General features: G+C 37.0%; 1 protein-coding gene across 2 annotated transcripts in view; it reads left to right on the top strand.

Moving 5' to 3' along the window:
* PDLIM5 (PDZ and LIM domain 5) overlaps positions 1–13,035 on the top strand; it is a 229,439-nt gene that overhangs the window by 208,835 nt on the left and 7,569 nt on the right. For both annotated transcript variants that reach the window (XM_060115206.1, XM_060115211.1), the window contains 2 exons: positions 1,422–1,596; positions 11,833–12,013. In XM_060115206.1, the coding sequence (XP_059971189.1) occupies positions 1,422–1,596; positions 11,833–12,013 (356 nt within the window). The remainder of the gene's footprint in view (positions 1–1,421; positions 1,597–11,832; positions 12,014–13,035) is intronic.

Raw genomic sequence — 13,035 nt, forward strand, 5'->3', positions numbered from 1 at the left:
CTGTATGACAGACTCTAGGTCCATCCACCTCACTACGAATAACTCAATTTCGTTTCTTTTTATGGCTGAGTAATATTACATTGTATATATGTGCACGTCTTCTGTATCCATTCATCTGTTGATGGACACTTAGGTTGCTTCCACGTCCTGGCTGTTGTAAATAGAGCTGCAATGAACATTGTGGTGCATGACTCTTTTTGAATTATGGTTTTCTCAGGGTATATGCCCAGTAGTAGGATTGCTGGGTCATATGTTAGTTCTATTTTTAGTTTTTTAAGGAACCTCCATACTGTTCTCCATAGTGGCTGTATCAATTTACATTCCCACCAACAGTGTATGAGGGTTCCCTTTTCCGCAAACCTTCTCCAGCATTTATTGTAGAGAAATGCAAATCAAAACTACAATGAGGTATCACCTCACACCAGTCAGACTGGGCTGCATCTTAATGAGTGGTGGTTACTAGGTGAATAGGAAGAATGGTAGAGAATTGAGGTGAGGACAGGCTGTGAATAGATAGCCCCATTCACAGGGGAAATGAGGTAGTTTTGTATTCACTGTAGCATGAAGAGAAAGGCAGAGGATGGTGACAGATGAGGCTGTGCAGCAGGCAGAGACCGCTGGAGGGACCTGTATGTGGTGCTTAGAAGATTGGACTACACTCAGTGGTCAGAGAAGAATGAGGTCCTTGAAATGGTTTATGCAGAGCTGTGATCAGATAAGATTTCAGTCCTCGGTGGCAGTGGGAGTATGAATTTAAGGAGGACAAGACATTTGGTGGTTAGTCCAGGTGGGAGACTTTGAGGACATGAACCAGGACAGTATTGTAGGAATGGAGACGAGGGGGCAAAATCAAGAACCATTTGTGATGTAAAGTCAGCAGGACCCATTATAACCTCAGAGGAGGGAGAGGAAGGCCCTAGGATGATGCTTATGTATCTGCCTTATATGACCGGGTGACCGATTTCACAGTCTACTTAGGCAGTACAGGAAGAGACAGAATATAGGGAGTTCATTTTTGCTTTTATCTTCAACACATTGAAATCTCTAATGTGCTATGACATATTTTGAGTTAAATCTAATTAATGGTTGGCAGAGATGTCTGGATGACTAGAAATATTTCAACATCAATATTCAACATTAACCATATCTCCTCTTGGAAGCAGAGGTGATTCTGCTTTTCCTACAAAACCCTCTGCAGTCATCTGTCCTAAGTCTTTCACTGGGTTGTAATCCTTGAATTTTTCTTTTTTAACTCTGTAGTCTCAGACCACTGTTTGGTCCGTAACCTCTCCGTAAGTGTGAGTAAATGAGTAAAGAAGTGAGTGGATAGATTATTTTTTAAAGTAATGTTATTATTTGATTATTAGGAAAAGTTTATATTTGGCTTGTTGTCATTCTGATTCTTCTGTTTTAACTCCTAGCACCTTCTACTGGAAGAGTTGCAAGCAGTGGGACATCCACAGGAGCAGTGGCATCAGCCAACTCAGCCGAAAGGCAGCCCCAGCCCAGTAATGAGGACACTTTGGTGCAAAGGGCCGAGCACATTCCCGCAGGGAAACGAACTCCGATGTGTGCCCACTGCAACCAGGTCATCAGGTTGGTTATTTGATTTTAAATTTTTCTTGAAAGGACTTAATACCAATATGGATTTTTTTTAATATTCTGAAAGATTAGGAATTTAGTAGTGAAAATATTCTTGCTATATTTCTATATAGTAGTATTAAAGTAGACACATATGAATATATATACATTTGTTAGAATCTTTTTAATAAAAAGTAATTCTGGGCTCTGTGATAATAAAACTAAAAATACCAATTTAGTCAGTTATTAATTCCTATCAGAACTAAGGGAAAATAATGATTAATGTGGCTTTTCAGAGAATAATAAAATATTAAGACTCAAAGGGACCCCAAAGGACTTCATTATTTCACAAATTATAAATGTGAGGAGTTTCATTTAGATGAAAAATAACTAATGATGTAAAATAAAGAACTTTGAGTCCTTGAGAAAAGAAGATTGGATTTTCGAATACCTAAGCTCTAAAAGATATAATTACCTTCAGATCTATTCATAAATGCGTTACATTTTAGATTAGGTCATAATCTGCTTCTTTAAAATATTTTTATCCCAATGTATTTTATTGTTTCTTTAATTCCGATAAGCAGAAAAGACTAAAAGTAAGCTCTTAAGTGAGTGTATTACACTGGCACTTATAAACCTCAGCGTTTCTGAACAAGTGACTTTTAAAATGTTATGAGGTTTAGGTGTGAATGTTAATGCAGGGATCCCACCAGAGGACCCTGTTGCCTCTGTGAGTTCTGTCTTGTTGGCAGTAACAGATGACTACTTGAAATGACTGCTCAAGCTCTCTCCTCATTTTTACTTTACCCTGTTTTGTAATAGTTGAAACAACAGCTCCTCTAAAGCTGAAAAAGTTTAAGACTTACTTGCATTTTCCCCTCCTCTCTTACATAATTATTGCTTAGGATAATGTTTCTAGTTACTACTTAAAATGGAGCACAGGGAGTCTCAATATCTTATTTAAGAACGAAATATAAATATTCTTCTCCTTAATTCACTATTAAATAATAAATGTGTCAAGAGCACAGCACAGAGTACATGATTTTTTGAAAAATAGCTTTTGCCTTTTAAAGGTAGTCTGTGTTCATTGTGACATTTCCAAAATATAGAAAAACAGAAAGCGAAAATAAGAGTTCATACATAATTCCACATCCCAAGGTAACCACTATTAGTATTTTAGTTCACACTTTTAAAACACACACACATAAGGACAGATGTTGTTTTACAGAAATGAAATCATGATATTTTGCAAGCTGTTATTTTTCCCTTAGTTTGTATTTTCCACAGTGAGCACCTGCTGTATAAGAATTAGCCAGCTGCAGTGGGAGGGGTAATAATGGTTTATGGGGAGAAGCAGAAAATCAGTAGAGGTTTCCAGAGTCTAGCACAGTATCCGACACACAGAAGGCATTCGGTCAACATTTGACCTGAAGAGATCATACATGACTCTAGACGCACTCATCCTTCAGGTCATAGTATCAATTTGGTTAGAGACATTTTTTTAAAAGTACTACTATAGAGTCTTAACAGAAATATTTAAACTATTATAGAATCTAGTGTGATACTGCTTTGTCTCAATAAATGAAGCAGTGTTTTTAATTACTAACTCTATATAGGGTTATGTTTTTAAGGTTAATATTAATAAAAATAAGTTTTGACTTGTAACATTGTTTCTGTAAGTTATGGTACTTTGGTTATGTAGACTGGTATGTGGGGATACTACAGTCTGGAGAAAAACACCCTTTATGGAGACAGGAGTCGCTGCTGTTTGTGTCCTGTTGTAATAAGCAAGTGATTACTGCATGGATTAACAAAATGTCAAACCATATCATTTTCTGACTCTTGTTATCTGATTATAAAATTCTGTGATATCCTACTATCACCACTGCCAGCACATCTGAAAAACCTAGTATGGAGAATATATGAAGATCAAAATAGAAATTACATTCCCCACCCCTAACTGCCATGGTTTCAGTTTTTAATGCTAGCCTAGGATATAATTTTAATGCACAGTCTTCTGCCAAGTAAAATAAATATTACATTAAAAACATGAATGGCCACCACTTATTGCCCCCTCATCTGTTAAATTTTATACTACTCTGGATTATCTCAGCACTTGTTATCAATTAAGCATTAGCGCTTCATTTACTGGGGAAGTTAACAGGAACAGGTATTAGCTCATGTCAAGATCCTATAACAGTAATTAACATAGCACATTTGCTTGGTGCTCAAATGCTAAAGCAGCTTGAATAGATTGTGGTCAGTTCAGAGAGCTAGTCAAAGCATAATTCTAGTTCTTGGCCTCAGGGTCATTACCACTTACCAAAGCAAGGAGGCATTAGGTCAAGTGACATTCTCTTGGACACCTGTTTTAAAAACAAGCTGCAGTTGTAGGCTTGATACTTTCAGGATAGAATATTGTAACCTGGCAGAACCTGAGAAGTTTAAGATTATTTTATAGTTTATATTGTTGTTTTGTTTTACACAGTGTAATTTACATTATTTGTTTATAATTTATATTGTTTTATATTTATTTTCTAAGTGTTTCAAATTTTCAAAAATATTTTTAAGTAAAGGCAAATTTTATGTTTTATTTATTTATTTTTTTAGAAAAGTTCATTGTTTTTGGAAAATCTCAGAAACCTGGTTCACTGAATGTTAGTACTGAACTGATTATCTCTTAATGAACATATTTTTAGCTTAAAACTCCATAGATCATTTTATTTTCAGCTGATGTTTATAATTCTTTGGTTTATTTGAATCTTGAAAAGATTATGGATGTTTTGCCTAAATTGTATTATTTAGGCAATACTTTGATTAGTTAGTTGCCTTTTACAGATGGATAGAACGTTACATTTTAGGAAATTCTACTGAAGCTCTGATTAAATTGCTCTAGAACATTTCCAATCCATTTATGATAGAAGTACCATCTCTTCAATTCATACTCATGAACAGATTGACTGTTTGGAATGCTGATATAATAGGGAAACAGAAAATCAGGCTACTAATATAGCCAAAGCCATATTTAGTTTCTCTGGTAGAACGGGCTTATGAAAACACTAGCTTATTTCTGAACTGTTACATCTAGTGGCATTAAAATCCACTTGTATTACATGAAGTTAAATGGACCATTCACATTTAGCTTCTTAGCATTTTGGTGAAAGAAGTAAGGGATTCATGGTGCTTGATTTCTTCTTTGATATGAAATGCTTAAAAAAAAACAAACAACCACAATGCTATTATCCTGTCTTTGCCTACAGTCCAGCACCAGAACAATCACATTCAGACAACTCATTGTTTATTCCAGTGACAGAGAAAATTTTAACATTATTGATTGATTTCCTGCTCACTTATTTTCAAACTTTTCTCATAAGGAGGGCCATCTCAGTTACCCCAGGAAGAAGCCAACAGAGTTTTTTGCCTGTCTCACCATCCAGTTCTATCTCTGAGCACTCCATTATTAATAGGTTTTATTTATTTTCCTTTCTGGTTAAGATTTTACTTGAAAATAAAAGGCTTCTTGGCTTAATGTGTTAGTCCTTCCATTTAAAGAAACAACCAAAGACATAGACCAAGATTTATGAGCAAGGCATAGACCAAGATTTCAGATCTACTGTAGTGAAAAATTGGAAAGGACAAAATGTTCAGCATCTATATGATGTAATATTATAGTGCTGTTAAGATGCTGTTTTTGGATAATAATTGTTTAATGTATTCGTAGCATATGCCAAATACTGTGTTAAGAATTTTAACTGAATTCTCATTAAATTCTTATAACGTTGTAAGACAGTTATTATAATTGCCTAATTTCACAGATGAGAAAACTGAGGCACAGAAAAGTTACAGATTTGCTGAAGTTACGTAGATAGTAAATGGTAAAACCTGCATTTGAGCTCAGATCTAACTTTAAATTATAGTCATGCTTTTAACTTCCACTGCTTAGGAAAAAGTTATAGTATTAAGATTAAAAAAGAACTGTAGAACTCTAAATAAAATGATTCGAACTTTGTGTAAAGAAAATACATACCAAGATATATAAATATATAATATATATAAATATTGTGACTCTATATACATGTAATCATATATACTACTATATTAAATCAGGGGAAAAAACAGCTTAAGCAGACCTGTCATAACTTGAGTGTGGCAAGGTACTCTTCTTCATAACGTTAGAGTGGGTAAGTGAGAAAGGAGAAAGTAATAGATAGGCCGAACAGTTACAGGTTCTTTCCTCCCCACCAAATGACTTTGTACCCCATACATGCATTCCTAGACTCATAGAGATGACCGAGGGGATGAGAGGTTTACTTTTCCAGTTTCTCGTCTAACTATAGACGAGACTATAGGATGACTATATTTCTATTTCTCGTAGAAATATAGCCATCCTATAAGCAGTGCTCATTGAGTATTTTATGTGCCACCTCCTTTAAATAACAGTGATACAGAAATCAAAGACATATTTACTCCCTTCCCTTAAGGAAGTTACTGTTATAGACTGAATTGTGTCCCCCCAAAATTCATATGTTGAAATCCTAACCCCCAATATCTCACTGTGACTGTATCTGGAGATAGGATCCTTAAGAGGTAAAGTGAGGTCATTAGGATGGGCTCTAATCCAGTATGACTGGTGTCCTTTTAAGAAGAGATTAGGGGCCTCCCTGGTGGCGCAGTGGTTGAGAGTCCGCCTGCCGTTGCAGGGGATACGGGTTCGTGCCCCGGTCTGGGAGGATCCCATATGCCGCGGAGCGGCTGGGCCCGTGAGCCATGGCCGCTGAGCCTGCGCATCCAGAGCCTGTGCTCCGCAACGGGAGAGACCACAACAGTGAGAGGCCCGCATACCGCAAAAAAAAAAAAAAAAAAAAAAAAAAGAAGAGATTAGGACACACACACATACAGAGGGAAGACCAGGTGAAGGTGACCATCTACAAGCCTTAGAAGAGTTTAACCCTGCCAACATCTTGGTCTTAGACTTCTAACCTCCAAAACTGTGAAAAAGTTAATTCCTGTTGTTTAAGCCATCCCATCTGTGGCACCTTGTTAAGGCAGTTCTAGCAAATTAATACTGTTACACTCTGGTAAAAAATACAGACAAGCAAATCAACAGCCATATCAATGTGGTAAGTCTAATAAAGATACCTCCAGAATCCTGTTGGTGCAAAGAGGAGAGATGGGGATTATCTAGCTTCAACAACCAATTACTTTTATTTGAAAGAAATTGCAAGCAATAAAGTTCAATAGTCTAATATTCATCAAAAACTTATAAAGTATTAGCTAATGCTAAGGTGGGTAATCATATTGCAATACATAAACGTATCAAACCAACACATTGTGCACCTTACATTTATACAGTGTTATATGTCAATTACATCTCAAATTTTTTTAATATATTAAAAAAAAAACTTAAGTGCAAGTTGTCATACTAGCACCATAGTATATAAATGTTAAGAGGCAGTCCCTGATTTCATGTATTTTATCATCTGATAAGGAAGCCAGAGACCTGACATAGATAACCATAATGCAGTAATATAAGTGTCATGAGCAGTACATAGTACCCTGGTAATATAAGTAATATATATGTACTGCCCTTATAGCCATAGTAAGGAGTCCTGAATCATGGTACTGAGGAAAAGTCATGAGATATCTATAGGGCTCTAAATTGTCATAGTTGTAAAGTTCAAAAATTAATCTTGCCTCAGGAAAATCTTTAATAATGGGAATTCATTTTGGTGATTTCAATACTTATATACATATGGATCTGGTATAATATGTCACATCTACTGCTTTAGTGATCCCTGTAGCCAACTATTGGATTCCATATTTATTTTTGAGCATGTGAGTTATTTTTTATGTGGCTTTGTTTTTAACTTTTGTTAATTATCTTATTTTGATTTTTTTTAACTTTCTTTTTTTGTTTTTAACTTCTTTTGATGCAGTTAACTTTTGGTTAAATAAAAAATTTTAACCTGTAGTAGCTGGGCCCTGGAGGATTCTAGCTTTCCAGTTCATGATCCACATCATCTCAGAGAAGTTGCCTAACTTCTCTGATGTTTTCTCCATCTATTTGTAGAGTTAAGTTCTATCAGTGAGGGTTACTGTTAAGAATTAAATAACAAAGAGAAGCAAGAAGTAAGCCTTTGAATCAACAGTGCTGTATGTTACCTTTGAAAGTTAAGAGAGTAAATCCTAAGAGTTCTCATCACCAGGAAAAATTTTTTTCTATTTCTTTAATTTTGTATCTGTATGAGAATGGTGGATGTTCAATAAACCTACTGTGGTATTGTGGTCAAAAAAAAAAAAAGAAGAAGAAGAAGTAAGCATTTGATTTTCAACCTAAATCCCTATTAGCTGTGCCTATTGAAATTTGCAGTTCTTTTCACCTTTCTGACTAAGCTGTTCTTTTTCTCTGAATTATTTCCCTTAGCATCCTTCCCTACCTTTCCTTCCATTATTAATATATATATATTTTTGGCATCAATCTCACAGAAGATGAACAGGGTGAAAAGTTCCACGCCATAGCTCTGCTCTCTCAGCCAATCAGTGCTTCAGCTGTCTCCCCTTCCTTCACTTGTCCGTCAGCAGGGATTCAGGGAGGTTCATGGGCACCGAGGGCTCTGAGAGGGAGCTGAGTGCTTCATTCCACTGTGCAGTTATGCAAGCCTGCCTTCCAGTTCCCAGACGGAAACCCAATCCTACCTGGGATAAGAAGAACGTATTCTGTTCATTCTGTGTTCATGAATTTGTTAAATTAGTCTCTGCTGACACAGATAAGACAGGACTCTTGTTATATATGAGATTTTTTTTTTTTTTTTTTTTTTTGCGGTACGTGGGCCTCTCACTGCTGTGGCCTCTCCCGTTGCCGAGCACAGGCTCTGGACGCGCAGGCTCAGTGGCCGTGACTCACGGGCCCAGCTGCTCCGCTGCATGTGGGATCTTCCCGGACCAGGGCACGAACCCGCATCCCCTGCATCGGCAGGCGGACCCTCAACCACTGTACCACCAGGGAAGCCCAGATTTTGTTGTTTATACATAACTTCAGTGGCATTGATGGGGAAGATGCTCTTTCAGTTCAGCCGAGGAGTATCTGCACAGAGCCTGTTTATGTAAGAAAGGAGGGCTGGCAGGAGCACAGGTCACTGTCAACTCACTTTTTAAAGGTGCAGAGGGAGTTTCTTTACTGTCGTTAAGATTGTTCACTATTCAAAGTTGATAAAGAAACTTAAGTAAATACCTTAAAATACCCTTTTGGTGGGTTATTTATTTATTTATAGTGGACTCTATCCCAGAAAGCTTTCAAAAGACTTTTTAAGAATATATGAAATATAAGAAAACCTTCTAAATTACAAAAGGGAGCAAAAGAAGAATGAAAATCATGGATGGGACTATTAAAAATGAAGACTGGAGAAAAATTTGTCTTTGTGTCTGGACAGTAATGACATGTATACTTGCCTATGGTTAGACTGAATTTGGCTGTAAGCCTTCTAGCAGCTGACAAAAAAAGAAAATTAATTTTGCAAATTACTGTTCAGTGAGATAAAAAAATAAAATCTCTTGCCCAGAAGAAGCAAAACCGTTCTTGTTACAAAAACCTGAAAGGAACTTCTCCAAGGAATCCATGTAAAAATGGCCATGTGTGGGCTTCCCTGGTGGTGCAGTGGTTGAGAGTCCGCCTGCCGATGCAGGGGACACGGGTTCGTGCCCCGGTCCGGGAGGATCCCACGTGCCGTGGAGCGGCTGGGCCCGTGAGCCATGGCCGCTGAGCCTGAGCGTCCAGAGCCTGTGCTCCGCAATGGGAGATGCCACAACAGCGAGAGGCCCACGTAACGCAAAAAAAAAAAAAAAAAAAAAAGGCCATGTGTGATCTAACAAACAGCACTCTCAACAGGAACTTCCAGGAAGAGCAGGGGTGGATTTCGTGGGGCTGTTTCCTTTCATAAGTGTCAGTGCAGACTGATGGTGTCACACTTAGCACCCATCATTAAAGGAATTACCCTGTGGGATGGGTCAGGCCCAGTCTGCTCCGAGTCACAGAACAGGGTTCTCTGAGTTGATCTCAACACATATTTTAGAAAGTCTAGAAAATGCAATCAGCTGTTCTTAAATGTCTTTTTTTCCCTCAGATGAAGTTTGTTAAATATTTGGTAGCACTGATGGGCATGTTTTAAGAGGAAAACTCTTTCTTCCAAGTGCATACTAACACTTATGCTTTAACAGAAAGTGGAAGTTGAGGTTGAATCGACTTCTTTTGCAAACTGAAGAGTCATTAAGGATACTGGCCTCAGGGGCTATCCACCCTTCTGGATGAGCTGAAGATGTGCCCTGATAAATTCACCCTAGTAAATAGTTTAGAATCTGCTTTAATGTCCAGGCAAATCATTGCATAAAACCCTAAAGTTCTACCATACTCTAAATTTACACAGTAAATTTAGCCTGGCAGATTTTTCAGGCATACATAACGAGATACCTACCTGGTGGAAAAGCTAAGTGCTCTCCTAAAACTTTGTCTGGCTTTGAGCATTGTGACTCTTTGGCTTATCTTTGAAGGTAAACTACTTGCCAGGTATATCCTGAGAAAATGAAATGAAGACTTGAGTAGGACTGTAGTTTATAAACGAGTTACAAGTTGAGGGACAGCCTACCAAAAGCAACATATTTGGTTACAGAATAAGTGATCTGTAGCCCTTTTTTTTTCCTGGCAGGAATTAGTTAACAAAGGCATTCCTTGTTAGTGGTAACAAAAATGGTACCCTAAAGTTTAAAAAAATAATAATAATAAACTACTTTTCTCAAATGTTAAGAGAGTTGCATGCACTAGCTTATACAAAATGGCGTCATATTAGTAATAAGAAACAAGTTAACAAAAAGTAGGCAAAAAATACCCTCTTATCCCCACAGAACACATTTTAATCATTCATCAAGGATCTTTCTATTTACCTGACTCTGGCAGAATTAGGTGCTGGTTCTGAGAAAATGACAGTGTATTTGCAAAGAATTTCCCAATGGAAGATAGTTACTGAATACCAAGGTTTCTGTTATTGTCAAAGTAAAAAATGTTTCGACTTTGTGATGCTCGTTACTGTGACTTTTCCCACTAATAATCTATCTAAAAGTCAGATATCCTATGCTTACTAAGAATTAGTTACCCTGTGGTTTCTCAGTGATGATAATTGATGGTAGTGTGATCAGAGACATGACTAGAGCAGTGTCATAGAAATCAGGAAATTCAGCTTCTGGCCTTCATTCAATCAGTGATTTTATGATATATGTCATACCTTGTGAACATTCTGTATCCTAGCTTCTCCATCTGTTAAACTGGGTTCATAATAACTGCCCTGGTCTGTCTCACAGGAATGTTGCATGGACAAATTAGATAAGTGTAAAAGTGCCTTGGAGGTAAAGCCACTCTATAAATAAAAATTAGTGTGAGGTAGCTACTGAAAAGTATGTTGCAGAGGCTAGAAAGGTTAATCTCCGCAGGCTTCATGACTAGATAAAGCTTCATAATGGATTCCTGTCAAGCAAACCAAACCCATCTTATCAGTTCATGGCTGTATAGTATTTAATGGAAAAAAATCACTTTACAAACATTTCTTACCTTGATACAAATGTACATTAAAAATCAGTCATGTTTAAATTAAATAAAACCTTTCTAAGTAGCTGCAAACCATCTCTATACCCAGTTTATAATTTCTGTAGTCATTTTGGAGGGGGAGGATTTGGTGTGTTTAACAAAGTTGAGAAATAAGTATAAGAAACCATGTATGGGGAAGAGAAATTGACTAGAATGTTTTTTCCAGTAATAATTGTTACTGTTTTTAAGATGCTGACATTACCAAATAGAGATTTTTTTCCTTTTGTTTATTTTATGGAAATTTCGAACTCTCATTTCTGCCTAGCCCATGTATTTTTTTCTAGGTTACTTCATTTTCTGTCACAGTTAATATTCTCATTCTCAGTCGTAATCATGAGGCACTCACTCATTGCAGCTCAAAAACCCTAACTACCAAATCCCTTGAATACAGAAAACCAGGGGGGCAGAGATGGCCTTTCTTGAAGGAATCCCTTCAGTGCTTATTCCTCTCTCCTGTCCTTTTCACTTCGATGCGCAGAGTTCCTATGTAAATTTCCAGCACCCTTGAGAAGGAGAATTGAGCAAGTATTAATTGTTTGGACATTGCGTACAAGAGGTCCTCTTCAGGCTACCTAGAAACCTTTATTCCTAAGCCAACTTGATCTCTTTTCTTTTGGCAGGGGACCATTCCTAGTGGCTCTGGGGAAATCTTGGCACCCAGAAGAATTTAACTGTGCTCACTGCAAAAATACAATGGCCTACATTGGATTCGTGGAGGAGCAGGGAGCCCTGTATTGTGAGCTCTGCTATGAGAGATTCTTTGCCCCTGTATGTGGTCGATGCCAGAGGAAGATCCTCGGAGTAAGTATAGGAAACCTTTTCACTCCCAGTGAGTTTTCAAGCAGAACAATTTTTTGGTATGAAACCCTTCTGTCATTTTTACTCTCTATTTTCTTCTTGCTTGATCCCCTCTCTGCTTTCACCACTATTTATTTTTGCAAAACAAAACTAAATAGACCTCTGTAGAAGTCTTATCAGACTCATGGGGTTAAGTTGTCTTTGGTTTTGTCTTACTGAGTGCTGGCTTGTCTAGTGAAAGTCTAGCCACTGTGGGGAAAAAATAATTTACTGTGGGTGTGCTACCTCCACAGGACCCTGTTTGCTCAGGAATGAAGAGGTCACACAGGACCACACACATCTGAGTTCTCAGAATTGACACCTTCACTGTTTGAAATTAAATTCCATCACTTTTATAGGAGTAGCACTTCCCCATCTGTCAGGGTTCAAGCTCAGGGCACAGATCTCATGAAATATATAAAACATGAGGCTTATAAATGATATATTTTTCTTGAATGCATATAATGTTTAAAAATATAACTTCAGTTTTATGAGAGTATACATGTGATAGAAAAATAATCAAGCCACACCTTTTTTTTTAACAAAAAGGGAGTAATTTAAGATTCAGATACATAATAAATAATGATGAATTAATGAATTTCCTACTCTGGAATACCCAATTTGCAGTTGTGAAGTAAGGGTAAGGCATTTCCTGTGGGTGACCAGGAGCTGAAATTTTACTTTAGAAGCAGCCAAGGTGCCTGGACTCATATGAAACTCATACAACTCATGCAAAATTTAGAAATTACATTGCTGAGTTCTAATATTCTCAATATGAAAATACAATAATGAAACTGTAATTCATACCAATTGAGATAAAAGCTAGTAGGAATTACTGAGTAGCCTTAATTTTAGAATACATCTTTAAATGGGTCTAAAACTTTGAAGACACTTTAAAATTATAAATAAACTACCGGAATATTCCTATATTATTAATTTGTACAATATGTGAAGAGGAAAAGAGGAGAATGATTCAGGCTGTACCT

The sequence above is a fragment of the Mesoplodon densirostris genome, chromosome 1, assembly GCF_025265405.1.
Source record: "Mesoplodon densirostris isolate mMesDen1 chromosome 1, mMesDen1 primary haplotype, whole genome shotgun sequence".
In the NCBI taxonomy this organism is placed as follows: domain Eukaryota; kingdom Metazoa; phylum Chordata; class Mammalia; order Artiodactyla; family Ziphiidae; genus Mesoplodon; species Mesoplodon densirostris.